Raw genomic sequence first — 16,331 nt, forward strand, 5'->3', positions numbered from 1 at the left:
TTACATCCGATGGGTCAGTTTAACTAGCCTACCTTTTTATCAGGGAGTCTAATGAGGTGATATTGTGTCTCAAGGGACGCTGCAGGAACTACTGCTGTCCCTGAATGTGAAAACTCAAGAAACCGTCCTAAACTTTTAAACAGGCTATACAGAGATTTTACGAGTCCCTGATTTTGCGAGATTTTACAGGACGCTTTACATGAGTTTGGACCAGAATGTACGCGTTCAGTAGGCCTACTTTAAGAGATGCGGGGAAAAGTGAGAGGCATGTACGCTTGGAAGAGGAAGAGAGTATGCAGACACGTCGTCTCCTCCTTTAGCTTTCTTACAGATGCTTCTCAAAAACACAGCCTCACCAGATGGTAGAATAAACGACAATAGATGTCCATTTAGCCATCAATAAAAAAATAAATAACTTAAAAAAAGACGAGTGAAACTTTGGAGACTATGCCAGAATATGCAGCATTTATGTTACTTTTAAAAATAAATAACTTAAAAAAGACGAGTGAAACTTTGGAGACAATGCCAGAATATGCAGAATTTATGTTACTTTTAATTTTTATTTATTTATTTATTTTGCGCAGCATTGTCTGAACAAGAAGGTATAAAATATCTATTAAAATAAATTCATAAATTAATATGTGTGACCTACAGGCTACTAAACGGAGGCCTGAGGGTGAATGCTGACATTTTGCAGATTAATTACAGTTGCCGCCCAAGTGACAGTTTATAGAAGTTTCGACACTTTTAAAGAACAACTTATTAAATATGTAGCCTTTGCTCCGAAAGCAACGTAATAACAGTTTAACACGTGAAAAATAAATTAGACGCACCACGTCTCATTAAGCAATAATAACACTATATTCGTGGGCCTAAACAACAAGTGTTTTGTACGAACTGCAGTTTTTGTGTGCTGATGTCTTTAACCGATACTTCAGCAGCAGAGAATGTGACATCAGTAAATACGTACAGAACGTGCGGCTCTATAAATATGGCTCAGTAATGCGGACATGTGCGTAAGAATGAGATTAATTCGTCAGTCAGTAACTGCCTGTCACTGCATCTTTAACAAGACTAAGCGCACAGACGCTGAGAGGTTCTAACGTTACTTACAACTCAGCTGCCTTCTGACAATTAAACCATTAATACTGCACAATTCCGAGACGAAGTCTTTTAACAGCGCCTTAACAGGTCAATTGATATTCATCAATACTCCTCTCTCAAGCAAAATTAAATAAATCGATTTCTAAACACATTTGTCGACATGTTATTTGCCAGAAAACCGTTACAAATGGCAGTTCGTCAGTTGCCTACTACCGGTTATACACAACATGTGACAGACAAACCACGACGAGAACAAAGCAGTTAGAATCAAAGTAAAAATAATCGAATAAATTAACACATTCCAGATGTGAAATAATGCCAGGGTTCAACCACAATCTATTCGTGTATATGTATATATAATCCCAGTCAAACAAACCCATATGCACACTGGCCAGCAGGTCCACGGCACTGAAGAGATAACATTAGGAGAAAAAATTCACTGGAAAAAAGAAAGGAGAAAAAAAAACCTAAAACAATAAATAGACCAACTGTGTCCGTGTGAATAAGCGCTCCAGATATGTTCTGTATAGACTAAGTTATGGCCGTGGGTTTAAAACAGGGAAAGGCAACGAATGGACACTTTGCTTATGTCATGGAATAGCAAATTAGTTCTGAGTATTTTGAGGCTGGGCTAAAGAGACAACGTACGTAAGCCACTTTCTCTGGCCACGTGACCGTCTCGGTCTGGACGCGTCCATGTGAAAGGAGGAACTAAACACTGAATGCAACTATTTTTCTCGATCATAACGCTAATTGGATACTTTAATTTACATCTTAAAAATCGAATTCAATAACACAGTACTTAATTATTAAATTACAATAGTGTGAAATAAAAAAAAAATCAATAAGCGAAGAAATACAAAGTTAGGGCAAAATATCTCACTCCCCTGTCCTTTATAAATGGTATGGTCGCCAGCTCAAATTCCGAGAATTGAGCTCTTCTGATTCTTAGAACTGGGGTTCTTAGAAGTGGTGATGCAAGAAGTTTCTAGGAAAGCACTACCAGGTGATTTTTTTTTACATTATTTTACTCTGGCGAGCTGTTGCCATAACTCACACGTTCATTAAGGCTGTTTACTGGATTTTATGGTTAAATGTTTATCTCGGCTCATTTTTAGGTGTTTTTGCGGAGAGTTTTTACAGTAGACTGTTTATGTAGTGGGGCTGTCTATTGAGAATAGTTTTTTTTTCTTCTTCTAGAGAAAATACTTGTGAGAGTTTGGGTCGTCCTGCATGATCCACACTGCTCTGTCAGTCCTCGCTGCGGGATCGTGGGCTTGTAAATAGTATGCGCATGTAGCAGAGGGATAGAAAAAATAGTTTCCCCCCGAACAAGACAGCTTTCAAAGTTGACTAAATGGCACATGGGGAATAGGATTATGAACCAGGGGTTGTGCAGTGTATGATCAGATACAAAGACAGAAGCGTTAACTGAGGCAGCTGGCGATTTCACTCTTTTTCTCTCAGTGCATGTGTTAAACTCCGGAGTTCGCTCAGAAATCGGTGTTTTCACTCGCGCTCGTTGTTTCTCTTCACGTTTTGGTTGTGTTGTCCTGTGCCAGAAGCTATGTACATTGTGTTTTCAGGGTATATGCAGGTATTAATCACATCCTATGCTTAGAGATTGTTTCTGATTTGGTTGTACAGTTGTTGAGCGTGTGTTTGCCATATGTTGTTTTATTTATTTTTTTCAGTCACGCACCAGAAACCCATTAATGTCATCACTGATGTTGTCATTATTATTATTATTTATTTGATCAGTGCGTGAAGTGTTACATTTTATAGTACTTCAGCTAAATCTGGCAGTGTTGGCAGTAGAGATGCAACAGAAAAGTTTGTATCGTTATACGGTTGTTGTCAGTTGTAACGGCACGAGCGCAGCAGACCTGCACACGTTTCTCTGTAGTCTAGGTGTTTTATTTTAAATGTATGTTTGGTTGTTTGTATTGGTTTATCGTTTCGTTTTAAAATAAGTTGTAATGCTCCCGTCAGGAGTGCGTCATATTAGAAAGAAGTGTATATGCGTATGGTTAAACAGACATAAAAAAAGAAAAGAAAGAAAAAAAGAGAGAGAATATAGTGCTGCTTGGCATTGAGCGAGTGGCTCATAATTCTCCGTCCGCTGTTTGCGTGTTGTGGATCGGGCTCTAGTCCTGGAGTGAACACATTTAATGGCGTTCAGTCACATGGGATTAAAGTATTAAATACAATTGAACGCTTAATAATAAGATGGAAACCGAGAGCAAGAATGCGAGACATATAAGAACTCAACAGAAAGCGCGTGTGCAGTCCCATATGACACTTTTCTGTGTTCGTGAGAAGTTGACGTTGTTTATACAGTCATAGTGATTTAAGATGCTAAACGCCGGGGAAATTGCCAAATGTGACTTAATACGCGAGTTGCAGGTGCTGTCGGTCTCGTTATGGGTTGCTGAAGGTCAAAACGGTCTCTGGGTGACATCTCGTGGAAGCAAAACTTGAGATTTCCTAAAGAATTGCCGCAATAAAACTGTTCAGAACATGAAACCAGAGTGGCTACAAAAGTTATTTGGGTCAGTTGAAAACATTTTCAGAAGAGCTGGTTTATTCAGGTGTTATGGTGGTTTCTCTCACACTATGTGTGTGTGTGTGTGTGAGAGAGAGAGAGAGAGAGAGAGAGTGATTTTTATTTGTTAGTCCAGTGATTAAAATCCCGATCCCTTTCCTGGTCATTTGCGTGTTTGCGTCCTCACACAAGTGCGTTACAAAAGGTTGAGGGGCTGATTAAGCTGCTTTGGCAGCATGACAGCTCGCGGTCGGGGATATTAATGTTATGTAGGCTCAAATGGAAACAGAATCGCGAATACTGAATGTTCAACATGTGAGAAATGTTCGCCTAACTATTTAAAGGCGTCCAGTGAAACTTTATGTGTCAAGGCGCCAGATGTGACTGGGAAAACCGTCTGAGGTGAATCATTCAGTAGGCTATCTGAACTTAGGAAAGCAGAGAATGTGTTTTCACAAAATGAATCTATAAAAATAAATAAATAAACAGACGCTTCTACCGTATTAACAATTCTTGGGTTGTGTTTGTTGACTATTCCACTTTGTCTGTTATTACACTCATTCCTCAATAGTGAAGTGTATCGGTCCACAGCACTGCAATAAACAGCCTAACTACATTTTCCCATGACTCATTCTAGTTCATTCTCCCCACATAAAGTCTTTAAAATCTCAGAGAAAGAAGCAATTTTCTTCAGAAGGCAAGAACTGTGTGTGTACACACGCACACACATTTCAGTGAACTTGGTACATATTAAGATAAATATACCTTTTTCTGTGACTAACCTCGCCAAGTGCCTAAAGTTCTTTATAACTGTGAACTTGAAGGATAATGCTGTCAGATAAAAGATTATTTTAGGTAGGAAGCAAAATGATTCTCATACCTGACAGAACTACACGTGGACGGACGTCAGTTCTCTGACTAAATATTTGCATCGTTTGTCGCCACCTACCGGAGAGAGCGGGAAATTTGGCGGCAGTTTAGAGAACTAAACGTGTAATTGATTTTCAGATTAAAGGGATAGTTCACCCATAAATGATAAGTCTGTCATCATTTACTCACCCTCGTGTTGTTCCAAACCCTAATGATTTTCTTTCTTCAGTGGAACATAAAAGGAGATGTCAGGCAGAATGACAGCCTCAGTCACCATTCACTTATATTGCATGCAAAATAATAATAATAATAATAAAGTTGCAATGAAAGTGAATGGCGACTGAGGCTGTCATTCTCCATAACGTCTCCTTTTGTGTTCCTTTGTCAAAGGAAAGGCAGAGGAGGTACACATTGACAAATTTTTGATGCATAACAGGGTTAAAAAGTATATTCTTAACAGATGTTTTGACATGCCTCCCTAAAAAAGCAAAGAATAACAGCATTCCCTGTTTCTGAAGTTTTTAAACAGCTAATATGAGTTTCAAAGATTTTTGTGATGTAAGAATAACACCCAACTTTTCTCATTTTAGCGCATATTGATAAGTGAGCACCGATTACATAACTCACGGTTCACTTTGTTTCCTAACAGATCTCGAAAAAATGACTTGTGCAGCCGACAGCTGCATCCAATTCACGCGTCATGCAAGTGATGTTCTGCTCAACCTGAACCGAATGCGTAGCAGAGATATCCTTACAGATGTCACGATTCTGGTCAACAGGCAACAGTTTCGAGCACACAAAACGGTCCTTATGGCATGCAGGTGCAATTTAAGACTATTTGGATTTGTCACATGCTTTCTTGTAGTGGAAATATGTTAATTTGAGAACCCTGAAGTTTACTTAAATCATAATTTCTCCACAGTGGGCTCTTCTACTCAATCTTTACTGATTCACACAAATGTAACCTGAACGCCATCAGTCTGGACCCTAAGGTCGACCCAGAGGGTTTTGCAATCCTCCTGGAGTTCATGTACACTTCACGTCTCGCACTGAAGGAGAGCCTCATCATGGCTATCATGAACACAGCCATCTATTTACAGATGGACCACGTTGTTGACACCTGCCACAGATTCATAAAGTCCAGGTATTGTTTTCCTTTGTTCATAAATGGCACATTAGGTCTCAATTATACAACATTAATTAGATATTATGCCAGACTTGAATGATAGAAAGCAGATGTTCTTTAATTTGCTCCGTATCTCCATTCAGTGACTCCTCCATGAAACTTTCCAGAGAGGACTTTCTTGTCAGCCCCCTGCTTTTACCTCAAGACGTTCACAGCTACAGACCACATGAGGTGATGGAAAACGTTCCTGGACGGTCAGCTACTTTCAGAGATGGGAGACCCTATGGTGTCTGCATGTTTAACGGGGTCAGCGCTCCTAACAGCTCGTACCTTTACAGTCAGTTTCCCATGCAAGGTTTTCCCTTTCCCCTTTGCAAGCTGACAGACCCCAAAAACACTTTCTCAGACTTCTCAAAGGGAGCCATCATCCATCACAAACACTGCTCGCCGGCTGATGGCAACAACCCCATCCTGGCCGACTTCACCCGCAGCGCCACCGCTTGCCATGCCAGCTCACACTCCTCGAGAGAGCTGGGAAGAGATGAGGAAATGAAGCGGGAGACCTTGGAGGGAGGGGTCCATTCGATTGGGATGAGCTCCAGAAAGCACAGCTTCATCAGTGTGACCCAGGAGCAGCAGAGGGAGACCGGGAAAGAGCAAAGTTCCCTGGCAGAGGAACATTTGAGCCACCAACACTACTCCATGGGCATGTCCTCTAATGGACGCAAGACCTTGATGAGCAGCCCTCAGAGCCCCCTTAAATCAGACTGCCAGCCCAATTCCCCAACGGAATCGAGCAGCAGCAAAAACGCTGCCCTTACGCATGTCTCGCAACCCCCAACCTCTCAAGGTACTCCAGACCCTAAAGCTCGTAACTGGAAGAAATACAAATTCATTGTTCTCAATCAGAGTTCCAAGGAGGAGGAGACCAGTCCTCATGACCCTGGAATGCACTCCCCGCAGAGGCCGGGCTTGTCTGCTTTTCTTCACCATGTTGATTCTGAACATCCCGACTCGAAGGCGACGACGAAGATCAGCGAGCAAGGCGAGGACTTCACAGTGCCTCAGGCCAGTCGCCTCAACAACATCATCAACAGGTGAGTTTTTCCAAAGGAAATCTGACTCTCGAACAACCAAAAAAGTGTCATCCTCTGTTAGAAGATTTTGTTTCCCAATGCATTTAAGTTCAGAACTGCGGGTTTGTGAGCATTTTGTGGAACGGTTTTTCACCCTCCACCTCCACAAACCCAGATTGAATTTTTCTTCATCCATTCCAATCCTCTTAGAGCACACAGAGGATTTACCTCTTAGCAGAAATGTGTGAAATACATTCAATATCCTATAAAAATTGGAGTGAATTCCTATGCAGACCTAAAATGTGCTGTTTTCCTCAGCAGAACTCTAGAGGGATCGCAGAGGAAAAGTGGCAGCCACTCTTCGCTCTGTATGAGCCATTTGAAATGCTCGTCCTGTGGCTCCCAGTCTCCACAGCACTCTGACGTCTGTCCCAACACATCCACCTCACGTCTGGCCGAGGAAATGTCTGAGATGCACTCCGAGTACTCTGATTCCAGCTGTGGTGAGAGACACTTCTAAATAGATTCCTAAAAACCTGTTCGCGTCTTCCAAAACCAACCTAAAACCATTTCTCCTTTGCCTCACAGAAAATGGAACATACTTTTGTAATGAATGCGACTCCAAGTTTGCAGAGGAGGAAGCCTTGAAACGCCACATGCTTCAGGTCCACAGCGACAAGCCATACAAATGTGACCGTTGCCAAGCAGCATTCCGCTACAAGGGAAACCTTGCCAGTCACAAAACAGTTCACACCGGTAAAAAATAAACCGCCGCTGCTACAAATGTCGCTTTGGCTGCAACTTGCAATGTTTTGCTTAACCTCCTTTCATTCGTGCTGCAGGAGAGAAACCGTATAGATGCAATATCTGCGGGGCTCAGTTCAACAGACCAGCTAACCTCAAAACCCACACACGAATTCACTCAGGAGAAAAGCCATACAAGTGTGAGACCTGCGGCGCTAGATTTGTGCAGGTTAGTGCTTTGAGTTCCAGTCAATTGGACAAAAAAAAAAAAAAAAAAAAAAAAAAAAATATATATATATATATATATATATATATATATATATATATATATATATATATATATATATATATATATATATATATATATATATATATATATATATATATATAAAAAATATTTGCAAGACCAACATGATCTCTTTGCACAGGTTGCTCACCTTCGGGCTCACGTTCTGATTCATACTGGAGAGAAGCCATATCCATGCGAGATCTGTGGCACTCGTTTCCGCCATTTGCAGACACTGAAAAGTCACCTGCGAATACACACGGGAGAAAAGCCCTATCATGTAAGCATATATAGAGCGACGCCAACTATATCAATAAAGTGCAAAAGCGTTCATTCTCACCCTAACTTAACACTGTTCTCCCATTTGCTTTTCAGTGTGAGAAATGCAACTTGCATTTTCGCCACAAGAGTCAGCTGCGGTTACACCTGCGGCAAAAGCACGGCGCAGTCACCAACACCAAGATCCAGTATCGCATGTCCTCGACAGACCTGCCAACTGACTTAATGAAGGCATGCTGAGCAGGCACTTAGTGGCAGACCTGACCATGGCATTATACAACCTGACTTGTACAATCATTCAAAATTTGTGTGCCACACTGTGTTATTCGGACAAAAAAAAAAAAAAAAAAAAAACTGGCAAGGACTGCCAGTCTAAACGGGTTTCCTCTACATTTGAATATAGAACCACAATATGGTCTCTTGTAGTCACTTTATTGTTTATATTTACATACATATATATATATATATATATTAATGTTGGAAGTGTTTTTACGTTTTGAATTATATATACATGTGTGTATATATACATATATATATATATATATATATATATATATATATATATATATATATATATATATATATATATGAAAGCTTTATTTTGTTGGAAGAAGGATGGAATGTAAAACATTTAAATCCAGTTTTTGAAAAATACAGTATTTTCTAACAAAAACAAACAAACAAAAAAAACTTTTCTGAAGGTTGATTTTTGATTGCGGTTGGAATATTTTAAGTCAAATCACATTTCTCGCAAAGCAAAGAATTGTGTCTCTATAGATTTTTATATGTAAATGTAAAGGTTACACTATGTTGGAATGACCTCTTGTACGAGGAACTCCTGACTGTGACTATAGCATTGAACATCTTTCTTGGTTTTTGACGTGTACTTTTGAGAAAAATGGCTGCTCTCTCAAATGGAAAACATGCATGAGGTGGGTCGCAACTGATAAACTTTCACCATCTAGGCAACTGCATAAATATTGTGTCAATGTAATTACTTTACATCAAGATTGCTCTCTGCTGGCAGAGCCGATCTGGAATTACATGGTAACATATGCATTCAAAAGTAATAATGATAACAATAATAATAATAAAAGAAAAGGTACTGCTATTACCAAGGAGATGTTTTGCTTCAGATGTATTTGTATAGAAAAGTTTTTTTTTTCCTCTTTCTCTCTTTTTGCAAGTAAAGGTTTACAGTTTTGTCGTTGTTCTAGAAGCTACGTAAAAAGGTTATACTATTGTCTTTCTTTTCTTTTCTTTTTGTCTGTGTATACACTGTGTACTCAAGGTGCCTTTCTCAATGGTGTCTGAATTTCTTTTCATTCAGTCCAGCTCTACTAAGGTACAAATGAAGGGCAACATGTGTCCCTTTTTCCCCTTTTGAGCGAGAAAACTTGTGAGAATGTTTTTGTGACAGAAGAGTGTGTGCGCGCATGTGAGCTTTATAAATGCTTTTCACACACATCAAGAAAAAAAAAAATGCAACCCGTTGCGTGAGCTATACATCTTCAGGACTTGTTTTGGGATTGGGCTTTAAAAAAATACAATTGATAAATAAAAGAAATGCATTAAGCTTACTGTAAAATATAGATGTATGAATGTATAATAAAAGTATTGGATTTCTATGTCTAACATTTGTGCAAAGCCTCTTTGTTCTGAACTGATCAAAAAAAGCAAAAAAAAAAAAACTGCTTTTATTTCCAGCAAATTTATTGTGCAAATGTTTTTAAACAACTGACACAAACGGAACATATTTCACAGGCATTTGATGAACAGAAATTGAATAATAAATTCCTGAACAAAGGTCGCAGTAAGTATCTTGTGGTCACTTTCAGTACTACGGTGCATCTCATCCTCATGGACCAAACCAGATCTGCCAGTTCTCGCTGTGAGGCGTTTCCTCACTCTTCCATCAACACACTTGCAAGTTCTGGGACGTGTGTGGGGAGACACATGGTTACACCTGGTTTGGCACTGCAAGGACGATCGACTGTCCTTTCTTGTCTCCCTGCAGCTCTCTGTTAAGCATCTTCTATTATGGACCTTGTTCTGGCCACATCTGCAGTCCTCATGCCTCCCTGCAGCAGGGCTTTGGCATGTTCACACAGGTGAACACATAAGCTTAGCATTATGGGAAGATTTGGATGTTACAACAATAGCAGAATTGTTAGAGAGTCAAGCTGAAAATCAGGGAACCAAATCACCACAAGCTTGGGGTAGTGAAAAGCGATGCTGGAAGCTCCATACTTTTGTTGTATCAATTCCTTAAACAGGATTAGAGTAACATAAAGAATGAATGAACCACAGTAGGAGTTTACAACTGCAGAACAATTCAGATATAGTGTTTTCATTGAGATTTACTTTATTTTACACAGGTACTACTAATTTACAAATTAATTTGTGACTAACAAGACCGTCTAAAACAACCACCAGAAATATACGACATCAACATGCTCATATATAATGTAATGGCCAAAATTATTTTAACTAATGCTCAGACCTATGGTGCGCACATTATAGTACTATTCTGTACATACTCTCTAGTATTATACAGATATCATCCATCTAAAAGTTTTTAATCAGTTCAACAAGGCCATATAGTGCAAGCCTGAAACGCCATTCTTGGGCTTTTGCAATTACAAACTTTTATGGCTTGTAATGCAGTTACAAACCATATAAGTATCAGATCCTGTTGTGTTACTCTGGAACAGGCCCGAGATTCTTTTGCTTCCTTCTTCAAAACCAATATAACACAAAAATGCAACAATATATCTCAGAATGCAATACAAACATACATTTTTTTTTTCCTACTGTGGTGGGGAATTTCCATTGACTTCTGTTGGTTTTATACTGAGCCAGCATTGTCTATCTGCTCAACCAAACCTCTCCCCATTTTCAAATTGTTTGGTGAGTTTTCTATGTGGGGACAGTAGTGTGCTCCGGCCAATACAGGCAAAACCGGATTCACAGACCTATACATTTACTTAGCGACATATAATGGTCTATTCAATAAACTTCTATTGTTTTCATGTATACTGGCTATAATGTAATCCTAACTGAAACCTTCCACATTGTTTCAATTTTATCCCGTTTTTACAAATGTGGACACACCTAATTTTTTTTTTTTTTCTTCTTCTTCAGTTTATCAAATCTAGGTATAACTTTGTCCCCAAAATATGCTGTATGTTAGTCTGAGCTTTTAAACTAGGAAAGTCCGACTCACTAGTGTTCAACAGGTTTCACTTTTTCAGTAAGGATAATTTGGAATGCGTGCGCATGCACACTTTTTTTTTTTTAACAACTTACTATTAGGTGACAAAGTATTTAAAAAACACAATTTCACCTGCAATATTTATTCACAGATGAAAGCACAACCATGTAGGCATTAACACAAAAGCTCAGGCTGCTTTGTCAATCTCAAAATAATAAACAAAGATTATAATTTGAGGTCCTCAGGGCCAAGTATCTAAAGATTCTTCCTTGGAGTAGAAATCTAAGCAAGAGAAAATCATGGATATCAGAAGAAAAGAAAAAAAAGTAACAAAGCCACTATTTAGAAAACATTACCTTTTCATCTAGAGCAACACTCCTCCATTTCAAAGCTCTTATTCATGCATTTCTCCTGAAAACACAGACTAGCACTGGATCCCGTCTGGTGCTCTTCCATGGCCGTCCTTAGGGGGTGCAAAATAGTGCAGCTGCACAGGGCCCCGCACTTGAGGGGCTCCTGTGGCAAACAGACTGAGAGGGCCCCGCTCCCTACCTCACACCGGACCCGCATCAGCTAAGAACAGCCCTGTTTCAGTGTTTATGATTCAATACACTCCCCAATTCATGACTTATATAAGTCCCCCATATGCTTTTCAGATGACACAGGGTAATTTAAATAAACTTTTCTGATAAACACGAGTAGACAAAATATAATATCATATTAAAATATAAATAAAATAATAATAATAATACTACAAAAAAATTAATTAAATACAAAATATAGTTTTGAGGACATCGTGGGCGCGTTCTGAGGTCGAAATGACTTGAAACGCTCGTGAGGGTTAAAACGGGCTGTCTTCGAGTTTTGAAAGAACCAACTCTGTTATGAGAAGGAGAAATAACACCTACCATTCTCATTAAACCCGTTATCTGTTTAATTTAAGCATAGCCAGCGAGAGCTTCAGTAAAACCTGGAATGAAAACGGAACAAGCATGATAGCAATTTGTCTTAATTTCAGCCAAATGTTGTTATATATTAGTTTTAATTTGTCAGATACAGTTCAAAATGCTTCACCGTATTACGTAGAAACTAGTTAGTAGCAAGAGAATTCATAAAATATTTGAAAATTATCTTATCCATTGACACGCTGGAGTAATTTTAGTGGCTCGTTTTAAAACATTGTGATAAGCAGTGCAAATTGATAAAGACGAATGAACACATTATATGAATAAATTACTTAAAAACAAGATCTCATATGACTTTAATTTTTTTTAAAGCACAAATGACTTGGCTCCTCACCATTTAAAATAGCTACAGAACTCCACTACACTACACATAGCAAAAAAAATAAATAAACATTAAATACAAAAACTTTAGTGTCACACCCATGTTTAACTTGTCATACACAGTTCCTACACCTTAACCGGTATATAAACATTTTTAAGCTGTGCAACATACACTCTGGTCACATCTGAAATCAGAGTTGCCTTCTATATAGTATGTGAAAAACAGTATGTGAGACAAATGAAATGTCCAAATTCAGAGTATTTATAAAGCAGTAGTCAAAAAGCAATCTACTGTGAGATTTTGAGGTGACACTGAACTATCCCATGAGGCCAAGGGAAAGGATTTGATTGGTGAATGACACTGAGGACACCCAACTGACGCGGCTTGGTCACAAGACAATGAAAACACAACAGACGTTGTACATCTGGAATACATTCATATGATTTACCAGTTAAAAAAAAAAAAAAGTTTTATATTAAGGGTCTGCCACCTGGGCCTGGAGAACTACCTTCCTGCAGACTTCAGTTCCAACCCTGCCTGCAATGATCAAATAACCCTGAACACCTTGCGTAGCTGGTTCAGGTGTGTTTGACTGGGGTTGAAGCTGAACTCTGGAGCACAGGAGCAGGGATGGAGACCCAAGACATGAAAAATATCTTTTAAGTCATAAAGTAATTACTTATTCAAAGGACATATTTACTCAGACAGAACGCGATTTCGAAAACAGCCAGCATGTTATTTTGTCAATGGTTGAACTAAAATAACAAAAAGCAGAGAGTGGAAGAAAATACTTTATTCCTGTATTAGTAGGTCTGAAGAACTTCTAACAAAAGTCATCTGGATGCAATACAGAACCTTATAACCATTATTAAAAGCACACAACCACAATTTACTAAAAAAAAGTAAATCCCTTTCCGTAATGGGCCTCATTGCAACAGAGGTAAAAATGGAAATTAAGAAGAAAAAAAAAAATCACCACTTTACATAAAAGCTTCAGGTAGGGGGAAAAACATTGAATCTACAAAGCTCCACAGATGATGCTTCTGAACAGTCCAACAAAAAGCTATGCTCAGATGTAAACATTATTGCTTCTGTTGCATAGCTTCTTTGCGTGCAGCATCCTGTAATAGCTGTGTGTCCACCTCATCCGCAGGAAGCTGAACGTACCGCACTACTGATCCACGGATAAAGCAGTTTTTCACCGACAACTAAAACAAAACAATTAAAAGTCATAAAGACACACATCTCATGAAGGTGTTCGTCTGCTAAACACCTGCTCAAACTCAATATGACCGTTCACACATGACAGACTCAAGTGGCTGAGGTACTAGGCACAGGCAAACAACAAGTGTCCTTCACTGCTATTGAAGTATTACTTCTCTTTATCAATCTATTGAGTGATTGAGGTTTAAACGGTCTCTAATCTTTAATAAAGGAACATTCTTGACTTGTTCTCACCATGTGCGGATATTTCTCTGGATCGGTCACACTGATATCAGTCATTTTGATGTTCAGATACTGTGAAGGGAGAAGTTATTTAATTTTTAAATGAAATTCACTCAATATTTGCTTACATTTGAATAAAGTGGAATGTGCAGCCATACCTGATCGACTGAGTGTAATGTTCCACAAATACTGCAAAGTTGACATTCAAAATGTAATGAGATACCACATAAATGATACTGTGCACACAGTAACTTAACGTTACTGTTTTAAAAGTACATGACAGATTAAAAGCAAAGCGCTTACCTCAAGTCATTCTTGAGCTCCACCACAACATCTTTGCCGACCAAGGACTTGAAGAACGAGTAGAAGAGCTGAGGAATTTAAGGTCTGCATGTTATATTCAAATTAAGGCCTGATGTAAGTACAAAAGTTCATCAAATGAATGAAGATGTGACTTAAGTAGTGAAATACACTACAACGTCATTCACAATGAGAGAAGCCATCTAACTGTATACACCAAAAGCAGTTTACATTGGCTATAAATTACTCTATTCGATAAGAAAAATACCAAAGCAATAAAAAATATCCGGTGTCAAAAGGAATTGTTTCTGTTTGGAATTAAATAAAAAAAATAACAATACAAATTAGTCTGAGATTGGACTGGTTAGCTAGCCGTTAGCAGGATGCGGCTATTATTAATGCATCACCAACAGTAGTGAGCAGTAATCAATAATACATTGTAAATATTGCAAACCGATTAATTAGGTCTCTGCAAAGTTTTTTTTTTTTTTTTAAACGGAAAGCACTGTTTGTTATTGCTAAATAACAACGCTTACCATTTTCACGCGGTTTTGTGCTTCAGATCACATACGTCATCAAAGAGCTGCCGGGTTCCTCACTTCCTGCGATTCCTGCCAAGGGGCAAGGAACTCGACCGGAAGTTGAAGTCGGATGGGGGCTGCCATCTTTTAGCAGAACTTCACTTGCGTTAGCATTCCCATTGACTCCCATTCATTTTGGCGTCACTTTGACAGCGAATAACTTTACATCTGAGGCGTTTAAAGACTCTGTTTGTCCATTATTTATTTCTAAAGATACACGACAATGTATAAAGGGCTCCATTACCTTCTATGTTACATTATGGCCCCGTATAAACAGTTTTTGTAAAAAATAGGCTAACGATTGCGTCATAACCACTCGGCTCTCTGTCGCATTACCGTACAGACAGGTGGAGAAGCTCGCAGGCAATTAACTTAATATGGCGTACTGGCGTTACATTTTAAAATACTATACAAAATAATTAATCAGAATACTTACTCCTGCTCACTCACGACAAAGAACTCCCCACTCAAGCTCGCCGTCTCTGCAAGATTAACGATGGCAGTTTGCACACACAGCTACTAGAAGATTTACATCTGTCAGACAGGTTGCTGACGTCGTCAAGCTTCGTTTGAGTCTGCGCGTCAGAAACGGAAGTGCTAAAAAACGCTAAAACTGGGCTTCATTTGTCTCAATTGAGTTCCAATGGGGTCGCTGTGTCCATTTCTTTTACTGTCTATGATTCCTGCTGGTTCAATGTGTCTAATGAAAGCTTCCCTTTCCTATGAGTCATGCACAAAACAACTCTCACAGTTATGTTTGGGAGGAGTTTCGCTTTTAAGTAAAGAATGTAATAATACATTTATTCGTCAACTTTCTCAATCTCGAACCTCAATTTCTCCAAAAGGGAAGTTTTTTTGGGGTTCTAAAATAGCTAATATTAATTGGAGAAAAACATGGTTATTACCATATAAGTACTGCATACCGAATAAAGTGAAAGAAGTGCACTTTAAAATTCTGCATAATATATACCCTTGCAATGCATTTGTGTCTAAATTCTGTGATGTAGCTGATATATGTACCTTCTGTAAAAAAGAGAGTGAAGACAGTTGCCATTTATTTTTCTCATGCAATGTTTCATCACTTTTCTGGAAAGATTTGAGTGTTTACTGTTTTTCTAAAGTTAAAATGAATTGTAATTTACTCATTAAGGATGTTGTTTGTTTTTTTGAAAACCCAAACAAATCTTTAGAATCATCTGTTAACTTTCTTATCCTTGTAGCAAAATTCTATTTTCACAAACAAAGAATTCTTAAGAAAAAACCTAATTTTATAGAATTCTTATGTGAAGTAGAATATTTAATTAAATCACTAAGAATAATTAATAACAAAAAATGTATTTCTTTTTTGAGGAGATATGATGAGATCTTTCTTGTACAATGATTAATACTTGATTTGCTGTATTTTTTTTTATTTTTTTTATTTTTTTATTTTATTTTTTTGTATCTTTCCTTTTCTTCCATTAGTTCTGTTGA

General features: G+C 38.4%; 2 protein-coding genes across 3 annotated transcripts; one reads left to right on the top strand and one right to left on the bottom strand.

The window, feature by feature from the left end:
• Positions 1-2,021: 2,021 nt before the first annotated feature.
• LOC113050614 (B-cell lymphoma 6 protein homolog) lies at positions 2,022-8,435 on the top strand. 2 transcript variants are annotated; one of them, XM_026213780.1, is made up of 9 exons: positions 2,022-2,110; positions 5,169-5,340; positions 5,442-5,663; positions 5,789-6,742; positions 7,040-7,224; positions 7,310-7,477; positions 7,564-7,694; positions 7,894-8,031; positions 8,127-8,435. In XM_026213780.1, exons 1-9 carry the CDS (start codon positions 2,080-2,082, stop codon positions 8,268-8,270), a joined length of 2,145 nt encoding a protein of 714 aa, XP_026069565.1. In that variant the 5' UTR covers positions 2,022-2,079; the 3' UTR covers positions 8,271-8,435. The 2 variants fall into 2 exon arrangements, with proteins under 2 accessions (XP_026069565.1, XP_026069566.1); XM_026213781.1 differs by having other exon boundaries at positions 7,043-7,224.
• Positions 8,436-13,304: 4,869 nt separating this feature from the next.
• LOC113050615 (U6 snRNA-associated Sm-like protein LSm2) lies at positions 13,305-14,891 on the bottom strand. Its single transcript, XM_026213783.1, has 5 exons — positions 14,814-14,891; positions 14,281-14,348; positions 14,136-14,166; positions 13,990-14,049; positions 13,305-13,739 (listed from the first exon to the last, which is right to left on the bottom strand). The coding sequence occupies exons 1-5, from the start codon at positions 14,814-14,816 to the stop codon at positions 13,614-13,616; spliced, it is 288 nt and encodes a 95-aa protein (XP_026069568.1). The 5' UTR covers positions 14,817-14,891; the 3' UTR covers positions 13,305-13,613.
• Positions 14,892-16,331: the final 1,440 nt, after the last annotated feature.

The sequence above is a fragment of the Carassius auratus genome, chromosome 31, assembly GCF_003368295.1.
Source record: "Carassius auratus strain Wakin chromosome 31, ASM336829v1, whole genome shotgun sequence".
Classification (NCBI taxonomy): Eukaryota; Metazoa; Chordata; class Actinopteri; order Cypriniformes; family Cyprinidae; genus Carassius; species Carassius auratus.